Source organism: Peromyscus californicus, unplaced genomic scaffold (assembly GCF_007827085.1).
Source record: "Peromyscus californicus insignis strain IS unplaced genomic scaffold, ASM782708v3 Scaffold_22__1_contigs__length_63687245, whole genome shotgun sequence".
NCBI classification, from domain to species: domain Eukaryota; kingdom Metazoa; phylum Chordata; class Mammalia; order Rodentia; family Cricetidae; genus Peromyscus; species Peromyscus californicus.
The window spans coordinates 60,138,705-60,165,211 of record NW_026294525.1 but is presented as its reverse complement, the minus strand read 5'-3'; the positions used below and the strand labels follow the sequence as shown (position 1 = coordinate 60,165,211).

Sequence of the window (26,507 nt, the reverse complement as noted above, 5' to 3'; positions counted from 1 at the left end):
TAAAGTACTGGTAAGGCATGAGCCATATGGCAAGGTATAGATTTATAGAAATGGGTTAATTTAAGATATAAGAACTAGATAGCAATAAGCCTGAGCCACATGGCCATACAATTTATAAATAATATAAGCATGTGTGTGTTTATTTGGGTCCGAGCAGCTGCGGGGTTGGTGGGTGAGAGAGATTTGTCCTGACTGTGGGCCAGGCAGGACCAGGAGACAACCCCAGCTACAATACTGGGCTTCACACTCCTCAGACACCACACCTATAACTTTCTGACATTGCAAACCAGTGTCCATTTAAGAAGTATGTCCCTGTGCCATGGAACCTTCTGGTGATTTTACCTCCACGCTCTCAATTTATCTTCACAGGAGCCCTGTGAGGTATATATTGTTGCAGAATAGTCCTTTACACCATGTGAAGATGTGTCGCTGTGACTGGTTTAATAAAGAGCTGAATGGCCAGGAGCTAGGCACTAAGAAGTTAGGTAGGACTTCTGGGGACAGAGAGGAAGAAAGGTGGAGTCCCAGCTGGATGCAGAGGAAGCAGGACATGTAGGAGGAGAGGTAAAAGCTATAAGCCAAGTGACAGTATATAGATTAATAGAAATGAGTTAATTTAAGTTATAAGAGCTAGTTAGAAACAAGCCTAAGCTAAGACCAACCTTTCACAATTAATAGTAAGTTTCTGTGTCTTTTTGTGTATGTGTGTGTGAGCTAGCAGCCGAAATCAAAATCCAGCTACAATGTACTACCAATTTAGTTTTGCAAAGGAAGAAAGCAGGGGCTGGAGAAATGGATCAGCAGTTAAGAGTGTTTGCTGCTCTTACAGGGGACTCAAGCTCCTCCTTCAATTCCCAGCACCCACGTTTGGGCAGCTCACAGTCACAACCGCTTGTAATTTCAGGGAGTCTACTACCCCTGGCCTTGGAGGGCACCAGCACTCACATGCACATGCCCACAGTCAGACATGCACACCCACATGTCATTAAAAATATTAATTTTCAATCTTTTTTTTTAAAGAAAAGAAATTGAAGTTCAGGAAATGTATCACTTGTTCAATGTATGTTTGTATGTCTATTCTGATACATTCAACATGTATGGGAGCAGAATTTACCCTTCTGACCTCAAGCATAAAAATAGGATCCCTAGTCCCTAACAAGGCCCTGGGTTTGACTCCTAACACAGAAAGGAAGATCAGGGAAGACAGAAGTCCATCTCACAGCCAAGCTACATATGTCACAGTATTTGGATGACATTTGAATAAATCCATGCTACAGGTATCCTAGGATCTCGTGTATTATTACTGTTATTCATACTCCACTTGCAAGACAACTAACAAAAAAGGCCACATCTACAGCCTCACTCTGAGCTCTGAGAGGCCATGTATTTTACTAAGCAGGATTTGTAACTGATCCCTTGTTCTACACTCAACGTAGACAAGAAATAAACTAAATCACTTGCTGTTGTGCACACAGGCCTCAAGTATGGCCACTGATGTGGCCACATTCTAGAAGTCCATTTGGAAGACTTTTCCTTAACTCCAAGTGAAAATGAGAAAATGATCACTACGCATGTGGTTTAGACATGGTGTGTGACTCCTCTTGTCGGAAGTCTTCCATTCTTTACACTCACGGCTTTTTATTTTGAAGATTCAGTGTGTGTGTATCTGTATGTGTGTCTGTGTGTGTGTCTGTGTCTGGTTATGTGTGTGTATGTGTGTGTGTGTCTGTATCTGGTTATGTGTGTGTATATGTGTGTGTGTCTGTGTGTGTGTTTATGTGTGTGAGTATGTCTGTGTGTGACTATGAGCACATGCATGCTAACACTCTTGGAGGCCAGAAGAAAGAGTCAAATGGCCCTGGAGCTGGAGTTACAGGCAGCTGTGAGCTGGCTGACATGGGTACTGGGAACCAAACTCCAGTCCTCTAGAGGAGCAGCAAGCATTCCTTGCTGCTGAGCCATCTCCCCAGCCCTTTACTTTCATGGTTTATTTGGTAAGTTGCTTCCTCCAACTGCCCTGAGCAGAGTCGAACACGAACCATGTCAACAAGAACCACTGTATCTAACAGATTCCAGCACTGGCTCCAGCTCTGTTGTTATAGCAGAAGACTATTAAATTTTGACAGTTCCTTCATTTCAGAGCTCAGCCCCTGAAAACAGATAACCATGCTTTCTTCAACACTGTCAAACATGGAAATCAGTAAGCAGCTTAAAACATAGACACAAAACATGACCTAGACAGTGTCCACATAGACACGCATGATTGAAAAGTTACATTTTGTGACCATGTCGTCCTGCTCACCGAACATTCCAGCTGTCTTCTGGCACATGGCAGGGTGGTACTGCTGGCGTTGGGTGCCTCTGGACATTGTATTATGTGCAAGACATACATAATGTCACTTCATGACTTAGTTATGTGTATTATACATGTGTGCATATGTTTATGTGCACTGTGTGCATGCAGGAGCCCAGGGAAGCCAGAATGGGCATCAGAACCACTAGAACGGAAGTCCCTAGCAATTGTAAACTGCCTTGTGACTCCTTGGAAACTGCAGAACACCCAGTTACTAACTGCTGAGCCAGCTTTCCAGGCCCCAAGCTGGGGCTTTTAATGAAGCCAGGCAAGACCCACCAGAGCACCCACCCCTCTGCTCAGGTGAATGGAGAGGTGGTGGCTGCACTTTTAGCCTGGAGTCCAGGCGTAGGACAATTACAGCATGACACACACCCATCCAACCCACAAGGGATGTATGGCCCAGCCGGAAATGAACCTACAGTAGTGGGAGCCCCGAGCCCAGAGTGCTCTTGGTGACAGCAGCATGCACTTGTCCCCTCCTTCCTGAACCTCGCCCCCAGGCAAATGGCACTATGAAACACAGTTTGGTGTCTCTAGAGATGAGCAGCAGATCTGTGTAATTTAGTATCTGAAACTAAATGTTATCATCTTGTCAGGGAGAGATCCCTCAGCCCACAATTCACTCAGCCCCCCAATCATTATGTTCCAAAACCTGAATTAAACAGACCCAGGCAGAACTGAAAAGGGAAGTTATAGCTGTAACCCTCCAAAGAGCCAGCTCTAATTTACTGTCCTGTCAAGGTTCTTCGTTGTAAACAACAGAAACCACTCTAGCTAGTTAAGCAGAAAGGGAATTGATTAAAGATTTATTGGCTTACAGACACCCAAGGGCAGGAACACCACGTCAGACACACTAGTGTAGACTGCACCACTGGGTACACAGTAGGGTAGACTGGGTACAGACACCACGAAACTCCCACTTCCCCACGGCTAGACCCCTGGCCTCAGAGCTACACCTCACGTCATCTGCTTCGTTACATCTGTAAGTTACAATCCAAACCCCCTGCACCTGTGTCTGAGAGGTGACACCAAGGATCGGTAACGGAACATCAGGTGCACGGAAAAATAGGGAAGCATTTTCTTAGAAAAGTAGATAGTTCTGCAAACACAGGAGGAGGAAGAAAAGATACAACCAAAACAAGCAGTTGGTACCCACTGTGTCTATGATATGGGGTCATCCAGATAGCTGAGGCATGCGGGCTCGCTGTAGCTTGCGCGTGCGCACACACACCCCGCCGCTCGATTTTCTAGAACCCTCCTGGCTTCTGTATTTCTTCTCTGTCTTCTCAGACCATTCCAAACAGTCTCCGGGTGTACTAGTTTCAACTGGATCCGTCCACTCACAATCCAAGAGTCCTAATGGATGCAGTAGTAGCCTCACACTAAGGAATCCTAAACTAGCCAAGTAGAAAGGAGACTGTAAAGATGCAGATGCACTGAGCAGTGATTCGGATGTTTTTGAAAAGCAACTGCATTAACAACAACAACAGGAAAAACCAAATATCGTAAGACTTTAATTTTGGTCAGAGAACCTATGTTGAGATAACGAGCTGATGATTGCACTTATTTTTCTACCACAAGTCCTCATGAATAACTTTTTGTAAAAAAAAAAAAAAGAAAAGAAAAGAAAAGAAAGAAGAAATGAAGGGAGGGAGAAAAGGAGAGATGGATAGAGAATGAATGGAACACAACCTATGGAGTATGTGTGTGTGTGTGTGTGTGTGTGTGTGTGTGTGTGTGTACCCATTGGTTGAAAAATCTTGTGCACCAGATGCCAGCTTCCGCCAAATACTACCTGGAAATAGGATTAGAATAGACAGGGGCTGGGGAGATGGTTCAGTGGGTAAAATGCTTGCTACTCAGGCAGAAGGACCAAGTTCATATGCCCCACATCCATGTAAAAGGCTGAGCATCACATACCCATAATTCCAGCACAGGGAGACAGAGACAGAGGGATCCCTGGACCTCCACGTCCTGCCAGTCGGCCAATAGGTGAACACGAGGTTTAGTGAGAGACCCTGTCTCAAAACTGAGGTGGGGGGCCAGGGAGAGAAAAGTGTCTCGGTGGTTAAGAACACTCGCTGCTCTTCTAAAGGACCTTGGTTCAGTTTCCAGCCCCCACACACCTAGCAGCTCACAACTGCTTTTAACCGCAGTTTCAGGGGATCTGATGCCTTCATCTGGCTTTTTCAGGTATCAGGCCTGCACACGGTGCAGACATACATGCAGGCAAAACACTCACATGCAGAAAATAAAAATAAATAAATCTTTATTTTTAAAAAAGGCAAAGCAATAGAGGAAGACATGGGACGTCAACTTCTGACCTCCACATGGGAACACACAATGCATACATGACAAAGAATACCATTAACAGGTAAATAATTAAGCAGTGAAGATAGCTAGAGACAGTCATAACTATATAAACTCACACGTATAGAGGATAGGGTCTGGGATCAGTAAAAACAAATCCCTATAATCTTGCCCTAGGTCCCAGGTCCAAGATGGGTCAATTGAAATAATATAAAATGTGAGAAACAAATAGTCTAAGGGAAACTGCAGAAATACTACTGAGTAGTTAGGGAGCAGCAAGGGCTTAGCTGTATAAAGGACCACACTCTAAGAACAGCATCCAGGACAGGAGAGAACCTTGTGCTGTGTTCAGAGCAAGTGGTCAGAGCTGGCCAATTCAAAGTAGACATCAGAAAGCTATGCCCAGAGTGGAGCAAGGAGAACCTTCTGGTGGCCCTTCAGAAAGACAGACAATGGGCTCTGAAAATCTTCTGAACAGCCCCCTCCTCCAAAAAGAAGTGACTAAACTCCTCCTCCAGCTCAGTGAGAAATCTCCAGCGTTTCCCAACATACTTCTTTAACTCTTCTCTTTTGTTTCCCATTCTGGTCTAAGTTAGGCCAGCATGCAGTTTCCTTGTTTAAAAACCAAAAACCGGGTGGTGGTGGTGGTGGTGGTGGTGGTGTTATAAAACCAAAACAGTGCTACATTGACTAAATATATTTTCTTACAAACACCCTCCCCAATATCCACTTCTGGCCCTGGATGACTCATCCTTCCTGGGGCAAAATAACAACAGAGGCAAGTTAACACAAGAAGTCTTCACTCTGGATCATGGTTTCAGGGGGGTACCATCCACCGTGGGTGTCATCCATCATCATGGGTACCACCCATCGTGAGTACGGATTTCTTGGGTACCATCCTTTGTAAGTATCACCCATTGTGGCAAAGAAAGCATAGAGGAAGGGATGGCAAGGAGGTGTCTATGGTGACAGGATCATGCACTTGGAACTCCTCTCATCTCTGAAAATCAGGATCAGGAAACAGAAAGCAGGGAATGCTGGCCCTCATAGTCTTGGGCATTCAAAGCCTTGGTCCCCAGTGAGTGGTGCTGTTTGGGGAAGGTTAGGAGGTAAGGCCTGGCTGAAGGAAGTTTGTTCCTGGGGCCGGCTTTGAGAGTAAGAAGCCTCATTTTCCTGCACCATGTTCTCTCTGCTTAGTGCTTACAGTCCTGGAGCTGGGTTCCCAGCATTCTCCTCCAGTCACCATGTCTCTGTTACTGCAATGGCCTCCCTTCCAAGATGGACTCTTACCCTCCAGAACCATAAGCTCAAATAAACCCTTTCTTCTATAAACTGCCTTGGTCGTGGCGTTTTATCACAGCAACAGAAAAGTAATTAGTGTGCTTGATTTGTCTGGTTTTCTCAGTTCCCAGCCTATGAGATGGGGTCCCCCACATTCAGAGTGGGTCTTCCCACCTCAATAAATTCCCTGTGGCAATGCCCTCACAGATATGCCCCACTGTGTCTTCTACATAACTTGAAATCCAGTCAAGTTGACTCTGAAGGTGAACCATCACATCATTTTTCTCAAAAACAACAGTACAAAGGGACTTTTCATTTGTTGTGTATGGTAGGGATATGCCATACTGTCATTGAGCTAACAAGTATTAACTTGGCTTGCCACTCTTTAGGAGCAACAACGGCTCCTTTTGAAAGTCTTTGGCTCAGGGTTGTAACTTCAAATGCTTTGTGAGATTATAAAGGTAAAGTGAAAAAGAGAATGTTAAGTCGGATCCCACAGAGTACCCCATCTAAAGATGTTTACGTTAGGACATAAGTGGGGCTCAGTGCTGGATCCACTGGATACCTCATCTAAAGACACTTATGAGGGTGGAGGTGGGGCTCAGTAGTAGGGCACTTGCCTATAATGTATGAGCTCTGAGTTCAATTCCCACTACTAGAAAAAAAAATTCTATGTGATTCAAATTTATTGCCTAGATTTACCTCCTGAGTAACTAACAGCCTCGCTTGCCATTTAAATTACATACACCCCTAGATTGTGAGGCTTCTAAAACTCAATTTTCTTTCAGTCACTTGAGTAGGATAAAAATGCTTGTTGGAGAGCAAATTTTCCCACCCTCCTTTTCCAGAAACCTCCACAGGACACTAATGGGTCCACTGTGACATATCCAAGGAACCCAGGTGCTACTTGAAAAGACGCTTATCACTGCTGGCAGACTGCTATGCTGAGACTTGTCTCACGGTAAATGAGGCAGGCTCCTGTTACCTCCCCTGTATCACAGAACAAAGAAGCCAACTTCTCAGAAACAGAAGGCCCGCACAGCTATCATTGCACAGATGGAAAAACTCAAGGGCCCTCCACCCTTGACAGTCTCCCTTTAACTATGAGGCCCTGATTCTCTTCACAGACTGAAAAAGGAAATCCAATTCTATTCGAGAAAACTGCAGGTCATTTTTCTCCTTAGAGAAAATGGACCGCACAAATTATACACCAAAACCTAATATCTCCACCCCGGTTGTTGAAAAACAATAGAGCCCCCATTAGCAGCCCTCTGCCCACAGAACACTCTCCAAGAATCTAACTGCAGGATTGGGGCGGAAGCAGAGCCCTGGTCCCCACTGAAGGCACATCAAAATTGTAATAAAAGCCCGCTTTCTGAAACGAAACTAAGCAACTGTTATTTCACACCCACATACTGCTGGAGCTCATTCAAACACCCTCTACTGACTTTGTTTCAAATGAAAATGTTCAGCTTCCTGGGCGGTGGGAGAGGGCTGATTCACGCTGCTCCCTGTACGTCAGAAGTATGGGTACATATGCAAACCCGAAGAGGCTGGACGTGACTGCTGAGTTCGAAGATTGTCACAATCGAAAGAGCTGGCGCTTACCCAACACCTGTCATCTGTCCTCATCTCCCAGTGCTCAAAGATTAGAGCTCCATATTGCAAGAGAACTCCATATTCAGAGTTTGTTCTACACAGCTTGGTAAAAAGGGGGATACAGGAAGAGGGGGTGAATTACAGGAGGACTGTGCCTTCTCTTGGTGTCACAGGGGACCCAACCTACCCTTCAAGGAGTCTGAAAACAATAAGGGCTCTCAAGGCGATTGGGTAGACCAGAGGGGGACTTCCCCATCTTCACACTGACAGCTACAGAATTAGAAAACTAAGAGGAGACAAGAAGTAAGCCCACACTTGCCATATGGTTTCTCATAAGAGGAAACAGTCCCTCCCCTACACACACACACACACACACACACACACACACACACACACACACACACACACACCGAGTGTTCCAAAGGATCTGTAACTCAGCAGCCAAGACAGCAGCACATTGCTGGGTTCTGCAGCTCGGTGACTCAGAAGTCACTTTGCTTGCCAGCATATTTAAATGTCAAGTGACATCGCTCTGAAAAGACATTTCTCCTGGAAGCCTGGTCCTAAGTTAAATGTCTTCCTGAACAAGCAAGGCCTAGATGTTAAAGAGCGGCTTCCTCGTAGATGGGCTGCCAACCTCTAAGGGGTACCACACACACCCGAGTACATAAGAAGCCCAAGTCACGGAAACCACATCTAATCCTCTGTAAACAAATCCCCCAAGAACTTCGCCCACGGGAATCACAAATGCCTACTTAAGAAGGAAAATAACAACAAAAAACCAGCAACACACAGGAAACAGAAAGTAAAGAAAGGGACGTCAGGGATGTTTTGATGAGGGCATGCTATGCAAAGTTCCGAGATTAGGAGCGCTGATGAGATGCTCAGAGTCTGTAATGTACAGAAATAGATAGGTTCCAAGATCGTCACAATCAAAAAAAGCAGTGTTCATCCACCCCCTTGCCATCCATTCTCATCTCTCCGTGCTCAAAGATTAGAAGTCCTGATGTGCAAGAGGACTTCACATTTAGTGTTTGTTCTATACAGCTTGGTAAAGGGCGACGCAGGAAGAGGGAGCGAATTACAGGAGAACTATGTCTTCTCTCTGTGTTTCTGTCTGTCTCTCATCTCTCTCTCTCTCTCTCTCTCTCTCTCTCTCTCTCTCTCTCTCTCTCTCTCTCTTCTTTCCTTTAAAAGTAGCATAAGCTCTGATTAAGGTGGCAATATAATTGCTGAATGTTTACACCTCTCGCTCCTGCAAAAATAGCTTGGTGGCAAGAATCACTGTGCAACCCAGTGAGTATTCCGTGCAGGCTCTCACCACCCAGAAAGCCACCCACAGAGTGGAATGCACTCCCCTTTTACCAAGAATCTTGTGAAACTGTTGATCAGTATTCTCAAGCCATTAAATTAACATAAAACATGGAAGTTCAGCAGGTAGCTTCCAAACTCTTTTTCAGTTGATCGATGGTACATTGACCTTGAATTATACCATTTCTTGTTATGCTCAAAAGGAACAAGGTTTATCCCCAGAGGCATGTAAGATGGTGAACTCCATTCCCAGAGGTCAGAAAACAGATTAAATAACTGGCCTGTCCAGTTTTGAGGAATAGTTTAACTCAGTTGTGAAAGGCTAGTGGAATGAAATAAATCCAGAATCCTGTCTAGGAAGCTGGTGAGATGAGATATACATTCTTAACACAAGTAGATGACTGTAGAGAAGGTAATCTAAGGAAAACGTTTCCACAGGAGGCTAATAACTTACTAGTTTTACAATAGTGATAAGCTTTACTTCTTACATAGCTTAACCAAAGACATTTATTTATAATCACCCATGAGAAACTCAAGACATAACAGTATTCATCTTTCTCATGTTAGTGTCTCTGGAGTTTACTAGGGTCACTGTGGAGGATGAAATCCCTCCAAATTGAGAAAACTTTGTATAGACAAAACATTCAATCTGAGATGGATTCTCAAGTCTCCAAATGAACCAAGCAACTCAAACTCCCAGAAGGCTTTGCTGTTACCACTGGGGACTACAGGGAGATCAGCATGGAATTGGAGATTCTCAATGAACCTTGACCTGAACGGTCATGGATAGAATGAGCCTTCACCTGAAGGTTTGATGTAGGAAAGGGCAGAAGACTGACAAGATGCAGGACAGGGCCACACAGAACAGGACCCACACAGAACAGGACCCACACAGAACAGGACCCACACAGAACAGGACCCGGGATACGGCAAATAAATGCAAATAAGCTGTGATAGTTCATAGTTGAGGAACAGCTAAGGCTGAAGACTCTGGACAACTTATAGTAAATAAAGGCTGCTACATTGTGTTTATAACATGCTAGATACCATGCTAACATTTTCCTTTCATTTTCTTTCTAATTTAATTGTAATGACTGAATGCCAGCGTTCAGTACACTCGCCCCCAGTTGACCTCACGCTATCTCATAGTTTTAATGCCACTTGCATGCAATGACCCCAGATCACTGCTTCAGCCTGGACACTGCCTCCAAGCCCCAGATTCAGCATGCCTGACTGTGTATTTGACATTTCCAGCTGACTATCTAAAGGATCTGTGATAGTTACCTGGAGTCAGAACTTCCTTTCTATAACCCACCAAAGGCAAACAGAATCCACTTGCTTCTCTATGGACCTTCCAAACACACCCATTTCCTCCCTCCACATCTACCACCATTTTCAGACTGGATCTCTGCTTCAACCTCCTACAGGAGATAAAGGTGAACTCCCCCCACACACCCCTGAGCGACCCTCTGAGTCTATGCATTCCAAACCTTGACATTGTCAAGTAGGCTCCAGTTACCAATGACTGTGGAGACAAAAGCGTAGGACTCCTGGAACGGCAGGGACAACAGGTGTGGAGAACGGCTCTGAAAGGGGGAAGAGTATCAAAGACAGAGTGTTTGAGGACATCCACAGAGGGACAAAGGACGCCAGGCTCCAAACGGCCCCTTTGTTCTCGTTCTGATCTTCCTGCGCAGGTTCAAGGCCTGAATCAAATTGAAGGCCTTTGCTGAGGCCCCCAACCACTTTGAATTCCGTTTGTGCTCGGAGCATTTGACCCAGCATCCAGTGTAAGCCCTTGGCAAGACTTTTGAATGCTTAACACAGCATCATGGGAACAACGGCATGGGCAGCGTGAGAAGGAAGTGGATCTTTTAGAGTAACTAGCTAAGTCTTTACATAGGAGGCATTTCAGAGACAGAAACCGGAGCTGTGTTTATCCCAGAAGATGACAGGGTAGCCCATGAAGTCACTACAGTCGTGTGGGGAGACTGGGGGCAAGGCAAGTAGAGGAAGTGGCGGAGGGAAGCACCGGAAGAATGGCGGAGGGTCTTAGAATTGGAGAGGGGGCAGCAGCGATGGGTATAAGGATTTGGCAAGCTCAGACACTCAGTTCCTAATCTTTTCCCTCTTAAGTACCATGTAAATGATGAGCTCCCCAAAGAAGGCGGGAAGCCCAGGCTTTAACAACCAGAGGTTAAAATTGACCTACTCAATGAAGTGTGAGGCAAGAAGCTAATGAGGCAAGGAAGAGCCTAGCCAGCGATGTAAGACAAACCTAGGTCTGGTCCTGGAGGATGCAATTATTTTCTCACTAAGTGGTGCTGGGGCCTTGTCTTCTCACCCTGTGCCCGTCCGGACGCGGGACTGGTGGGACCATCACGTGGACCTAGTGCAAGAGCCATTCGCAATGTCTACCTATCCGGCCTTGTCCAGGCCTGAGTGGGGAAAACACGACGGCCACCATGCCTCTTTTGCTTTCCCTTCCTGCCGTTCAGCGCCCCCTCCCTCACTGAAATGGTTACGGTTGCTCGGTGCTCTGTTCCTAGAAGGAGGCCTGCCACCGCGGGCGCTCAGCAAACAGTGGTTGAGTGTGAATGAACTCTGCTCAATTCCACTTCAGTCTGTAGGGGCATTGAAGAGACTTAGAGAAAGTTCCAGGGAGAGCACAGTTAGAAGGAGGTGGAAGAGTCTGGAGGTCCCAATGCGGAGGTCCGCCAGCCTGAGCAGAAGGCTCCCCAGCGCCATCTGGGTGCCGTCCCAACACTCAAGTCCAGGTCTGCACAATTTGCAACTGACCTTCCTGCGGGGAAGCTCGCGTGGGGTGCAACAGCTCGGCTCCAGCGTCGTGCTCCCGCCACCCCGGGGCAATGCACGGCGCCCGCTGCGCACGTAGGTCACCTGCCTCCTCCTGGCGCCGCGCGGAGGGCCGGGTGCCGGCAGCAGGTGCGGCCGGGGCGGCCCCGGGGGATCACTGCGGCCCGGGGATCCGGAGCCCGCGCGGTGCAACTCCATGCAGAGCCGCAGGCCCAGCAGCAGCGCAGCGCCGAGCAGCCACCGGGGCAGGGCTCCGCAGCCGCGCCCGGGAAGCCTGGCCGTGGCCATGGCGGGAACCCCGGCCTCAGGCTGCGCTCTGGGTCCCCACCCTCAGCTCCAGGCCGCCTGCAGAGAAGCGTCCCCACTGGCCCCGGGCTGCCAACTGTGGCAACTCCCTAGCGGGCCGGGTGTCGGCCCGCCTTCCTCTCTGCGACAGAGGAGGCCCGGGCGTAACCTTATCCTGCCCAGCAGGAAGAGCGATGGGCCGTGGGCTAGACGCCTGCAGCCCAGGCCCCCACTGGCCGGCTGAATGTCACCAGGTATGACAGGCCTGTAAAACCTCATGCAGGGGACAGCCACAGAGCCAGCAACAGCACATTCCTGGGGTCTTGGGCTCTGATTTCATTTGCCGATGTTACTATTAGACACGGTGGAGGAGGAAAGGTGAGCTGCCAATTTTGCACCAAAGAAAAAGTTCTGTCAAGCAGCTCTGTGCCATTAAGCATGATATAAAAATAAAGCATACTTATGCTCGAGTTTACAACTTCTCTCCCTCAAGGAAGGAGGGAAAGAGAGAGAATAGCACTCCATGCAGAAGAATCAAATTAGAGTTATTCGGTTTCTAAATTCTGCCTGAAGCCAATCCGTGCTTTCTCTCGGTGTTATGAAACGTGTGGGGGAGAAGGAAAGGGAAAAAGCCAGCTAAGACATCTGACAGCAGGGAGAGAGGGAACAGAAGTTACCATGGCATGATGTAAATCAAATTAATTTAGCTCCAAACACACACCTCCCCGCTGCCTTGCAGAAATGCAGAGGGACAAATTTATCTCTGGGCAAAAGGCTCCCAGCTGGTATTGCCGTCATCACCTTGACCTTAATTAATAAAACCTAAATGCTCACAGTTGAAGGCCAGGTTTGATGTTCCACTTTCAAGTGTTAGAATTCTTTCCCTCCACTTGTCTGGGGCGAGTTTGATTTCTAGATTTACATTCAGGTTCTTTTGGATCCTTTGTTTTTTAAACTATGGCCAGGTACACACAACACACACACACACACACACACACACGCACACACACACACACACACACACACACACACACACACACACCCATCGCACGCACGCACGCACGCACGCACAGGTATATATTTCCCATGCTTCTCTGCAGGCTATCTCTGCTGTCGGTTCTCTCCCCCAGCCTGCAACATGGACAACAGAGACCTAGTATGGAGCCTGGCCCCCTCCCCATTTGAATTTTGAGATTTTCCATAGGGAGCTCTGCTCTCTGAAATGCCTGTCCATTTTTGGCTGAAGGCCCAATTTATTCCTTGCCACAGAGCACTTAACCTGTTTTCCAATAGTCACAAAACTTCTCAACCCAATCTAGACCATTCCCTGGCCACCACCAGTCCCCCGGCTCCTGAAGGTTCTATTATGCATGAAAATATACACACATGATTGGATTATAAATAGATGATAGATATAGATGATTGATACATAGATAGATAGATAGATAGATAGATAGATAGATAGATAGATAGATAGGTGGATAGGTAGATAGATGGATAGATAGATAGATAAAGATGATAGATGGATATAGAAATTATAGAGATGATAGATAGATAGATAGATAGATAGATAGATAGATAGATAGATAGGTAGATAGATAGATAGATAGATAGATAGATAGATAGATAGATAGATAGACAGACAGACAGACAAGTAGGCACACAAACAGACATATATCTATTTGCCCACCTCCAGGGAAATTGCAGATAAAGTCTGTATTAAGGAATATAAACAAATACTTCTTTGTTCACACAAACTGTAGGAGACAGCCTCACATCCTGTAATTATTTACGTGAACTGTGTTTGAATCACAACCCTCCCATTGAGCGATAGGAGACATTAAACAGAGAACTTGGCTTTTCTGAGCTGCTGCTTCCTGTGGGGAGACAGACTGACATTTAGGGTTACAAATATCACATAACTATTATGTATTTCATACCTGAGTAATACTTGGCCCTCAGAAGCTAATTTTTTTTTTTATCATTTACCAATGAAGAAAACTCTGGGTATTGTTACAAAAAAGTATGCATTTTTAAATATGGGCAAATACATGAAAAAACAAGGTGATCTATAAACATCTTACCAATGACTTAGGATTTATAAATATCTTCTCTTGACTTAGGAACTCCCAACTAATATGATAAAAATTCTGTGTGTATGAAAACATCATATGACACCCATTGTTATGTATAATAAGCATATACTATGTATTATGGTTGGTTTTAAGGTCAATCCGCCACAGATTAGAATCACTTCGGTAGGGGGCCTCACATGAAGAACTCTGTTTGTCTCGATTGATGAGGAACGGCCCACTCAGACTGTGGGTGACACCTTTGGGAAGCGGCCCACAATAAATGACGGTGTTTCAAAGGGGGTTAGTTCTCACCTTTTGCTCCCTCGACCTTGTTCTTGTCCTCCAAGATGATTTACCTGTCTGGTCACTGCTCCTGGCGTGGAGGGGATGATTTCTCCGCCATAGCAGAACCAGCATTTCCAGGCTTTCATCATGGAATAGGGACCAGTACTCTCCAGAACTTTGCAGACCTCCAACACCAGTGAGGTGCTGCCTTGTGGACTGGATAACTACAGTTATCACTCCTGGTGAGAGACTACTATTCTGGGACGATTTCAACTGTTAAGGCACCCAGTCTCAAGAACCGAGTACCGGGCTCTCAGCATCTCAGATGTGACTTGACTATCTCTATTCTAAAGCTTGCTTGATAATATATTCATCCACTTGGTCTATTCCCCCAGAGAACCCGACTAAAACACCAGCAGTCTCAAGAACACGTAAGACTCGTGTTCCCAGGGCTGGGGCTGTAGCTCAGTGGAAGAGCACCTGCCTAGCATGTACAAGGCCCTGAGCTCCATCCCCAGACTCAAGATGCTGCACGTGCTCTTTAATGAGTTATGTACTTAGAAAGCATTATTTAGATCAATGTGTATACTGTTTGCTAACCCTGCTTCAGCAATGTCTGATGTAGACTTTGCTAGAAGTTGGTTAGTTTAGTTTAGTTTAGTTTAGTTTAGTTTAGTTTAGTTTAGTTTAGTGGGTTTTTTTAGTGCCACTAAGTACAGAAGCAATCTTCTCAAGATCATGGTACCACTAATGCATGCCCTCTGAGAGTTTCTCTACAGAGAGGCAGCAGAAAGACTTCCCTATATTACTAGAATGGGGGTATTTGATAAGACTCTGGACCGGGAGGAGCGCACTGCACAGGCATGGATACATGCAGAACAGTGTAGCCCTTGAAGAACATGGGCAAGATGATCTCATATTTTCCCTTATTTCATTTTATGCTTCTCTAATTAAATGTTTCCATTATTGAGAGGGGAACCCTCCAAATTATTTGCAATGTTTAAATACCCTTTTCCTATATGTTTTGCAACCATGTTTACGTGTTAATTACTAATCAGAAGACATATTGGTATGTATGTAACATCATTAATTTTCTAGGCAGAAATCTCCCACTTTTAACATCCACACAATGTCTCCCTGTGTTGTGGATGATAACGAACTGGCTCGATGGTAAGTTGGAGACACCACTGTCACAGCTGACAAGGGGTCTTTCACTCATGACCTTTGCTTTTCTCAGAGCTGACCTTGTCCAGGTTGTTCCTGGCTATGTCTCAAATATGTAGATGATCATTAGCCATTGCGTCATAGGTTTGTTAATTAAATATGGGGGTCAGGAAAACACAACAGCGACTTTTTTCAGGTCACAAATTACATTCTCCATGAGGTTTTAGCCAATAAAATGAATGAGAAAGAGTTTTTATTGCTGATCTCCAACACTATATATTTTAATTCATAGATGTATTATACATACACACTATATATATACATATACATATATGTATATATGCCAGGATGCTACTAAACACTCTCCACTGGAATAGACAACATTCCACAGTAAAAAAAAAAAGATGTCAGGAGAGCTGACTATGACAAACCATGCTGTCATAATAGATGCTGATATCAAAATTTTAAACTGACATGCCAAGGAGAAAAGAGAGACCAACAGAAATGATCCTCGCCTTTGTAGAGTGGTTATGCCTCCTCTGCCATATAAAGCACCCACGCTTAACCAAAGCAATCAGATTTTCAAGAGGAATATAGCTGGAGTGTTGGCATCAACATCTTCCTCCAACTGCTATCATCTTTTCTCCACATGTACACTGTGAGAAATACATCCAAGCCAAAGAAGATGCAAGCAGTCATTTTTTATTCAGAGGTAAGCTTCCTGACAGACTCTTCCCTGTTTACCAAAGGGAAACCATGCACATCCTACTGTGATCTACTTTTGTAACATTATATTTATATTATTACATACTCAAATTATTATATATACCAAAAGAAGACAAAATCACCACCTTGTAAATAATACATATGAGATTTGCTTTAAAATAATCCTGTGGAGAGAGGTGGGGGATGAGTTGGGGTAAAGCTGTAAGTTGATGATGATTATAGCTGGATAATAAATTCACAGTTCTTTACTACTGAGCATGTTTAAAATTATGTGCAACAAATATGTTTTAAATTATGAGCTATTCAACATCCTTAGCCATCAGGGAAATGCAAATCAAAATAACTCTGAGATCTTACACCTGTCAGAAAGGCTAAGATCAAAAACACTGATGACAGCTTGTGTTGGAGAGGATGTGGAGCAAGGGGAACACTCCTCCTTTGCTGGTGGGGTGAAAACTTGTACAGCCACTCTGGAAATCAGTTTGGCAGTTTCTCAGAAAAGTGAGAATCAATCTACCTCACGATCCAGCAATACCACTGTAGTGGGTAGCCATTCCCTGAAACACCACCCCCTAATGAGGTAGCAGGCAACTGTTCCACCTCCATATAATCTTGAGGTACATGCCCCTGGGCATGACTGCTGGGGGGGGGACAGGGCAGGGGGAGACCCTTAAGACCTGGGATGCACTACTCTACTCAGCTCTCTTTGCTACCTTGTGGTTTTGGATGCTGGGACAGACTAGGGCAGAGCTCATGCCTCACCCTTCAAGGATCCTGCAACAAATTCCTTTATTCTGTCTTGTGAGTTCACCCCCAAATAAATTCCTTTGATCATTAAGCAGACTCTGTGGATTGCTAGCAATATAATTCCATTATACCTCTCTTGGGCATATACCCAAAGGATGTTCAATCATACCACAAAGACATTTGCTCAACTATGTTTATAACAGCATTATTCATAATAGAATCTGGAAACAATCTAGATGCCCCTCAACTGAAGAAGGGATAAAGAGAATGTGGTAATATACACACTGTAGTATTACTCAGCTACAAAAAAATGACATCATGAAATTTGCAGGCAAATGGATAGAACTAGAAAAAAACATCCTGAGTGAGGTAACCCAGACCCAGAAAGACAAATACAGTATGTACTCACTCATAAGTGAATATTAGATGTAAAGCAAAGGATAACCAGGCTACAATCCACAACCTTAGAGAAGCTAGGTAACAAGGAGGACCCTAAGAGAATGTACGTGGATCCCCTTAGGAAAGGGAAATAGATAAGATCTCCTGAGTAAATTTGGAGCATTGTGGGGAGGAAGAGGAAGGAGAAAGGGGAGGTGGGAAGAGAACATGAGGAAATGGTCGAGTTGGGGGAGAGACAGAGAGGGAAAGCAAGGAAAGAGATATCTTGATAGAAGGAACCATTATAGGGTTAGGAAGAAACCTGGTGCTAGGGAAATTCCCAGGAACCCACAAGGATGACCCCAGCTAAGACTCGAAGCAATAGTGGAGAGGGTGCCTGAGCACTGTATTCAGATTGATGACTACCCTAATTGTCATCATAGAACCTTCATCCAGTAACTGGTGGAAGCAGACGAACAGATCCACAGCTAAGCACTGGACCAAGCTCCTGGAGTCCAGTGGAAGACAGGGAGGAGGGATTATATGAGCAAAGGGGTCAAGGTCATGATGGGGAAACCCACAGACAGCTGACCTGAGCTAGTTGAAGCTCACTGACTCTGGACTGACAGCTGGGGAACCTGCATGGGACTGAACTAGGCCCTCTGAATGTGGGTGACAGTTGTGTGGCTTGGGCAGTTTATGGGGCCACTGGCAGTGGGACCAGGATTTATCCCTAGTGCATGAACTGGCTTTTTGGAGCCTATTCCCTATGGAGGGATACCTTGCTCAGCCTTGATACAGGGGGAGGGACTTGGTCCTGCCTGAACCTGATGTGCCAGGCTTTATTGACTCCCCATGGGAGGCCTTACCCTCTCTGAGGAGTGGATGGGGGTGGGGCAGGGAGCAGGAGGAAGGGAGGGAGGGGGAACTGTGGTTGGTATGTAAAATGAAAAAAAAAACCCTTTTAAATAAAAAAATTGTGAGCTATTAGCTACATCTTTAAAAAATAAAGTTGACAGTTCATATCAGTTTATAACACTAATATAGAGGATTCGGAGGGCACTATTGTCTCTATAGTAAAGAAGATTGACATGTCTGTAATCACTCATAGTTCCTATATTGGGACAGCAAGAGTGTCTAAACTACAGTAGTCCAGATGCCCTGCACCCACAGAAGACCTGCTCCAAAGCCCAGCAATGGATATCTCAAACTGCACAGACTCAAACTCTATACAAACACTGCTGTAGTGCAAACAGTCAGTCTGATAACTGAGACATCTACATGGTCAGTGAGCACAGTAATTCAGCAGGGGTGTGCCAAAGTGATGACCGATTTATTATGCTACCAAAACAGCATGCAACTTATTTCTGGATTTTCTATTTAATATTTTCCCACCTAAGTTATCCTCAGGAAACTGAAACTGTAGAAATCAAAAGTCAGGTAAGGAAGGAATAGTCTGTTTATCTAGCAAGAATACCTAACAGAATGCAATGAAAATCCATTAATTGGTTTTCACATTGCACATTAGGTCTCTAAGCTCATCATGCTACATCTCTGTATTTTGTGTCTTTTGACCTGCTTCTCTCCACTTTCTTTCTTTCTCTTCTTCCATTAATGGTAACCACTATTTTATTATCTGTGTACTTGAACACTACTGTAATAAAAATCAGGTAACATTTTTATGACTGCCTGTGGCTTATTTCACTTAGCATAATGTCCTCTGGTCCATCCATGCTGTAGGAAAAAACAGAATCTCCTCCTTCATTAAGAGTGATATTATCCTATCAAATAAATATACTGCATTTTCTTTATACATGTCTGTTGGTGGTCATTTATATTCCTTGACTATTATAAAGGATACAGCAGAGAACATGGGGATAGAAGCATCTTTACAAGGTGGTGGTTTTGTCTTCTTTAGGTATACAAACCAGAAGAGGGATTGCTGCTAGTATGGTATCTTTGGTTTTAATTTCTGAAGTTTTTGCCATAGTTTTCATAATCTATGTACCAGTCTACATTCTCAGCAACAGTAGCCTCAGATTCCCACATCATTGCCAACAGTTGCTATCAACAGACATTATCTCTTTTCATTTTTGGTACAGTATCTTTGTGGATCACACAGCATCCTATTGGATTATTAGTTATTGCAATATCATTTTAATGGTTAGAAGTACCATGATTTACCCATTCTTCCACTGTTGTGGAAGATATATCATTTTCAAGTTTCTACATTTTAAGACAACATGATGGTGAATACCTTTGTAGCTAAATCTGAAGAATTGGATATAGAGTATGAGAGAAAGAAATCAAGAGTGATTCCAAGATTTTTCTTGAGAAACTCTAAGAATAAAGTTGCCATTGACTGAAAGGGGAAAGACTCCTGGAGAAGAAAAACAAGAGATTGATTTTGGTGATTGTGCAATTTGGAAAGTCTATCTAGACATCCAAGTGAAGAAGCTCAGTAAGCAGCTGGATCTGAAATTTAAATTCCTGGAAGTGGTAAGTGTGCTTGAAACATGACTTTATACCATCAGCACAGAGAACGAAGGAGGTAAGATGTTTTTGAAAACTTAGCTCTGATTTTCACCAATTTAAAGTCAGAAACATAAAGAGAGTTCAATAAAGGGACGGAGACAGATAAGCAGTGTGATAAGAGAATGTGGATCCCAGGAGCCAAGTGTCTGAGATACTTTTCTCTTGCTGTGATAAGACAGCAAGGCAACGTACAAAAGAAAGAGTCTATTGAGGGCTTACAGTTTCTGAGTTAAAGTCTAGGACCATGATGGTGGAGAGCGTAGCACTGGGAAGTAGCTAAGACCTTACATCTTGATCCACAAGCACAAGGCAGAGATAACTGGAATTGACATGGACTTTTGAAACCTCAAGGCCTGCCCCCAGAGACACAAAGTGAAAACCGTCTTCTAGAGTGATGGAACTGAGGGGTGTATTGGGATATAGACCAAGAACTGACAATGTGACACTTTGACTGTGTCTTCCCAAGCCAGAGTATAAGCTCCGTGAACTCAAGGGCTTTATTTTAGTTATTGCTATAAGCCCAAGAGTCAGAACAACTGCTTGGTAACTTGAGAAATAATTGTTGAAATAAAAAGCAAAGAGAGCACCAAGTCTGCAGGCATTTATAATTATTTTGTCATATTTAATTCCTGAGAGTAGAGTGCTAATTTAGGGAAATTTTGTCTTTTGATGAAATATGTTTTATTAATTTTTAAGCATACCACAAAAAGGCTGGACTAATCCTATTTAAAGACCATAAAATATTTCTGTTAGGACTGGGAAACATCAAAGAGCAGCCTTGAGCCAGCCCCCAACAGAAGAATGACCTCAGCAAAGCTGCTTTCCTACTTCCTCTGATTCTTCCCTTAAACTCCCTTCAAATGCCTCCCCAAAGCCATATCCCAGAGGGGATTTGTGTTCACTGCTCATCAATTAGTTTCCCCCTCACTACATCTCCCAGAGTCATAGCTACATATTAAGAGGCTAGCTTAATATGACTTACATGTGCATCAGAAGCATCCATGTTCAAGGTCAAACTCACAAAGTTGAAAGCTCTTAAGACCAAAACTAAAGTTGTAACATATTGACTGTCACTGGACCTATTTGAGACCCAGAGTCCTGCCTAGTATCATACCACAGCCTAGGCTTCAACCTAAGGAAGCTGACTATGGGCTGGCCTTAGGAAAATGCCTGGGTGGTGTGTCTGGGTGGCCCACTCTGCTTGGCAAGAACCTGCTTGTCTCTTTTGCAAGCTCTTACACTGTGTTCTCACATTGTTGGTGTCAATCTAACACCTGTAGACTTGCTGTATCTTTCCTCTGAGATGTTTCTCAAACTTAGGGATGGAGATTTTATCCCCTAACCCCCTAACGTCTCAATGCCTCCCCACAATGCCTTCCATGGGATTGGTCTCAACCATGTCTAGATAGTTGGCGAACACCAGGAATCACACCCCCATCCCGTGGAGTGGTCAGGTGCAAGACACATTTCCTCCAGCAGATCACGTTGCTTGTCTATCTCAACCAGGTAGGAATCCCAGCCACTCCTAGACTGCCTACTCACAGACCGCATTTCCAGTCTTCTGCCTCTTGCACTGTAGAACCTGGAGAAGAATCAGAAACATCCTCAAGGAAGTCACTGGGAGGAAAACGGACAAAGATCAAAGAAACAACAAAGTTGTGGAAATAACAGTGCTCAGAAGGGTGGAAGCCACAGCGGCCAGTGGCTCTGAAGTCAGCCCTAGGTCCTGAGTTTCTGACAGGAAGTTTTACTGACGAAGATGCAACACACACACACACACACACACACACACACACACACACACACACACACACTTTCTAGATGCATTCTAGAAACAAATCTCAAGCATTCTTAGAAAAACTAGTTTATATAAATTAGCTTCCACAATGAAACATTCCCAGATTTTTATAAAAGGACTTGAGTTAAGAATGATCCAAACACATCCCTTTTTCACAGGACCAGTTAGGGAGCACTTCCCTCCGGCATTCTCCACAAATCTTATCATTGTGACACATACCAAAAATAATCTCCCAGCTATAGATCACTTTGAAGTAAAAAAAACATTCCTGATTTAAACTTTCCCAAACTCAAGGGCTTACAAAACCTTTCAAGGTCAGGAAAGATCACCAGGGAACTGACGGGATAACGTGGGGCGCAGCTTGCTCCAAGGCAAAAATCACAGGGCTCTGTCATTTCAGCTCAGCTTGTGAAGATATTAAAACTCCTGAGGTCAAAGGCCATTTTGGCTTCTCCCCGCATTAAGGCAATAGCCCTAGGGAAAACCTAAGAACTGTATTATTTTCAGATCGGAATGCACAGGCTCTCAACCCAAGTGTCCTTAAGAATCATGCTGGGGCGTTGCTCAACTGCAGCTTCAAAAGACCCACCTCAGGGGAGTTTCAGTCAGAGGCAAGTCCCCGGAGTCATCCTTTTAAGCACGCTGCACGTGGCCCAGGGTCAAATCTATAGATGCCTGGGTACCCTGTTTCCCACTGTGGAGGCAGAGGGTGTGGGAGGAGTGGTTTTTACAAGGTACCTTTGTATCCATGGGTACAAATGTTCTCCATCGAGTGCCCTAAACACAAACGCTAACCAAGTTTCCCAGCATTGACAAGGCGTCTTCGTGTCTGAAAGTTCTGGAGCTCGCAAGGCAGCGTTCTCTTCCTCCCCCATTACTTCTCACAAGGAGGTGAAGAGAATGCAAAAAAGAGAACGCTCTCCCTCCGTTCTTGTCTCCCTTCCCTGCCTCCATCTCTCCATTTTTCCTTCCCCAATTCCCCCAGAGCTGTGGCATAGGCATCCGTGTGACAGTCTGTCCATCCTGCTTCCTTGTGTCTCCTCACCCCTCCCTCCCTCCTTCCTTCATCCTCTCTCCCCCTCTCCTCCTCTCCCCCTCTCTTCTCCCCCTTCTAGATTCCTCCTCCTACTTCCTCTCTCTGCCGGAAGTCCCACCTATACCTCCTGCCTAGCTATTGGCTGTTGAGCTTTCTATTACACCAATCACGGCAATACACCTTCACACAGTGTACAAATATCCCACAGCAGTTGCACAGGACATCTGCACACCCTGGCTGAGTGAGATGTAATGCCCTGCTGATGTTGGGGGTTTTTTTTTTTTTGCTCTTTTCTAGGGGGTCCCCGGCACCCAGCTCCCAAATAAATCACTCACAGAGGCTTATTCTTAATTATGCATGCCTGGCCTTAGCTTGGCTTAGTTTCTAGCCAACTTTCCTTATCTTAAATTATCCGTCTACCTCTGGCCTCTGGGCTTTTGCCGTTCTCTAACTTCTGTAAATCTTTCTCTTACTCCGTGACTTGCTGTGTAGCTGGGTGGCTGGCCCCAAATGTCCTCCTTCTTCTCTGGCTCCTAGATCCTAGAACTCCAAACCCAGTTTTCTCCTTCTATCTATTCTCTCTGCCTGCCAGCCACACCTATCCTTTCTCCTACCTCACTATTGGCCATTCAGCTCTTTAAGACCATCAGGTGTTTTAGACAAGCACAGTAACACAGCTTCACAGAGTTAAACAAATGCAACATAAACAGAAGTAACACACCTTCAAATATTCTCCTACCCCCTGCAGCTCAGAAGTTGCCTTCCTCCAGCTGCCTGAGCACCCTCGTCTAGAGAAGAAGTATATTAAAAATGACTTCTTCGTGGGGCTGTTGTGATGGTTAGATGAGCCCAGATGTTGACTGGGCAGCTGCTATAAGCTCCTGTGCCTCATGACGTCATATATTTAAAGAGCTTTCCGGAATGCCCCTGGCCCACCGTGTTAGTGTTGTGTAATGTGTTACTGACGTTGTTCTCTGTGAATCAGAAAGGGTATTTGCTTCCATTTTGGATTTTGCAACAATTTATGTTTTCCGTCCCTTGCCTTCAGTTGCATTATTTGGAGCTTGGGCTTCCTGGGTCTCAGCTGGCCTGAAATAAGAAGAGGGTGTTTCCCCCGACCTGGAGCCTGCGGTCTCCCTCCTCAGAGCCTTGCCCTCTGCCAGGGGATGGCTTGCCGAAGTTCCTGTTACTTCTAAGAAAGTATATTGATCCGACTTAACTGGCAGATCTGTCCTCCCCTTTGATCTGCACCGCGGCAGTGGGGTCTCCTTTCCTTTCTGTCTCTCGGGCTGTTGTGTGCCCGGCAGCTACACCGCCTCTCTCCTTCCCCCTCCTGCTCCAGTGTGCACATCACACTCTGTTCCCTTTGAAGCTCGCTCTCCAGACACTTCCCACTTCTGGCCCCATCACCTCTGTGTCCTTTCACCTGCAGCCCAGAGCAGCCTTGGCGATGATCACTTGACTATGTCTTCATTCTCAGATGCAAACCCACTCCCCGAGCACACATCTCTCCCTCTGCAATTTTCCAAATCTTAAGAGTGCTCAGAAGAGCTCCCACCAAGAGGGAGCAAGAGGCCTGGAGCTTTCCCGTTCCCCCTCCTCCACCTTCCCCCAACCACTGAGCCAGTTGCTCAGAAAAACAGACAAATGCCTTCCAAAGGAATGCTACTGTTGCTAGGAGAGAGGAGAAATCACTCCTTGTCACAAGTGATAGCCAGGAGAAAAGCCACCGGGGCTGGAGGACAAAGTGAGGGGAGAAGTGTGTGTGTGTGTGTGTGTGTGTGTGTGTGTGTGTGTGTGTGTGTGTTGCTTCAGCCATTAAAGTGTAGGTCATTTCTAAGTTTCGAATAGCCAAGGATCTTATATAAGGTCTTTGTGGTTTTAAAACCCTGCCATAATATATATATATATATTCCCCCACATTATAATATATATTAAACATTAAATATATATGTTAAGTATATATATTTACTATACACACATATATTTAATATGTATGTATGTATTTTTTTAAACAAGAAAACAGTCCCTATCATTGCTAGGAGCATGACCTGAGCAGATATCAAGGTTGTTAACTGCATCTGTGCTGACTGTTCACCAACCCTAAACCCACAGCATATGCAGCACAATACCCACTGTGATTCCCTGCCTCTAAGCCTCTGCTCCGGTCACTGTCTGTGCCTGCAACAAACACTGTTCCAAGTGAGACAAGTGAGACAGTCACAGTTGGTTTGAAAAAGAGTGGACTGAGGGGCTTGGGTTTACTATGGGCCCAGGGAGTCACTGATGGTTGTGGGGGGGGGCTTAATTTTTATTTTGTGTGTACGAGTATTTTGCCTGCATGCATGGCTATGCTCCACATGTGTGCCCAGTGCCCAGGGAAGCCACACGAGAGCTTCAGATCCCCTGAAATTGGAGTTACAGATAGTCATGTGAGATACCATGTGGGTGCTGGGAACCAAACCCAGGTCCTCTGAGAGAGCAGTAAGTGATCTTAGCTTCGGAGCCATCTTTCCAGCCCCAAGCTGCTGATGGTTTTTAAGCAGAATACATCGGCATGACTTGGAATAGGTAGTGGCTCTTCCAAAGCACTGTCTTATAGACTGCAAAGTAACCACAGCACCAAACTGCTGAGGACACAAAACACTAGCTATGATGGCCACATGAGGAAAACAGCAGCTTGATTCTAGATCCTCTGGAAAAAGAATAATGGCTGTGAACAAAGACTTATCCTTAGCACCCAAGGCTGGATTGGTTCTTTACCACAGAGCACCCTGCCATAAATACATAAGGTTTGATCATAAGGGTTTAACAAAACAGTGTGGTCACTGCCCAACTATTCAGCACAAAGTTAGATAATAATACAGTGTGATTATTCCCACATAAATCCTCTCAGTTTTTCAACATCCACAAAGAACGTACCGATAGCTTCACCACCACACTGCTGCCCATCCAAAGGCTCCTCCCCAAACCCCTCTATGTACTAATGGAATTTTTTTTGTACTGATGAAATTTTAAGAGAGTCTCACGTGTGTATAATTAGTATATTAGATTACTTACTTGCTAAGTTTTGTGGACAATACCAAAAAAAAATTGTTTGGAAGCCACATTAACCTTTTCCAGAATTCAATTTCAGCTGAAGTGAGAAGCTGGCAAGCATTGGACATTACACACGACCTCTCAAGTCCTTCTTTTTGCCAGTTCTAGATTAAAGGCAAAGAAGTAATTGGCTTCACAAGGGAACTCCAGCTCTAAGCTCATTTCAGCAATTAAATATGAAAAGGAGATGCCTTAAGCATTCATTGATAAGAAATAAAATCAAAACTAAATTCATAACCCATCGCAATCTGATCTCTTTAAAACAGAAATTGGAGCCGGGCGGTGGTGGCGCACGCCTTTAATCCCAGCACTTGGGAGGCAGAGGCAGGTGGATCTTTGTGAGTTTGAGGCCAGCCTGGTCTAGAGAGCGAGATCCAGGAAAGGTGCAAAGCTGCACAGAGAAACCCTGTCTCGAAAAACCTAAAAAAAAAAAAAAAAAACAAAAAAAAAACAAAAAAAAAAAAACCAGAAATTGGATTTCACACCAAGGTCTTTCTCTTCTTGGCTGCCTGCTTTCGTGAAATACAGCTATTTCCATGTAGCCTCTTTCAAATCCTGAGTTATACAAGGAGAAGCAGCCCCAGTCTCTCTGGCCTGACCGGTCTCAGATACACTGTGTCCGCTCTTCACCACCAGTGTTAGGAATGTTGTTTAAAGTTTGTTAGAAATGTTGTCAGCTTTTGTTGCTGACGGGTAAAATAGCTG

General features: G+C 44.8%; 1 protein-coding gene across 13 annotated transcripts in view; it reads right to left on the bottom strand.

Moving 5' to 3' along the window:
• The window catches only part of Mettl24 (methyltransferase like 24), a 169,270-nt gene that overhangs the window by 101,357 nt on the left and 41,406 nt on the right, over positions 1-26,507 (bottom strand). For 2 of the 13 annotated variants that reach the window (XM_052751469.1, XM_052751473.1), the window contains exon 1: positions 10,348-11,650. The exons of 9 other annotated variants lie outside the window; for them this stretch is intronic. Coding sequence is in view for 1 of the 4 variants with exons in the window: in XM_052751460.1 (XP_052607420.1) it covers positions 11,657-11,962 (306 nt within the window). In the remaining 3 variants the exon portion in view is untranslated. 2 more of the 13 variants (XM_052751460.1, XM_052751468.1) reach the window with 2 other exon arrangements.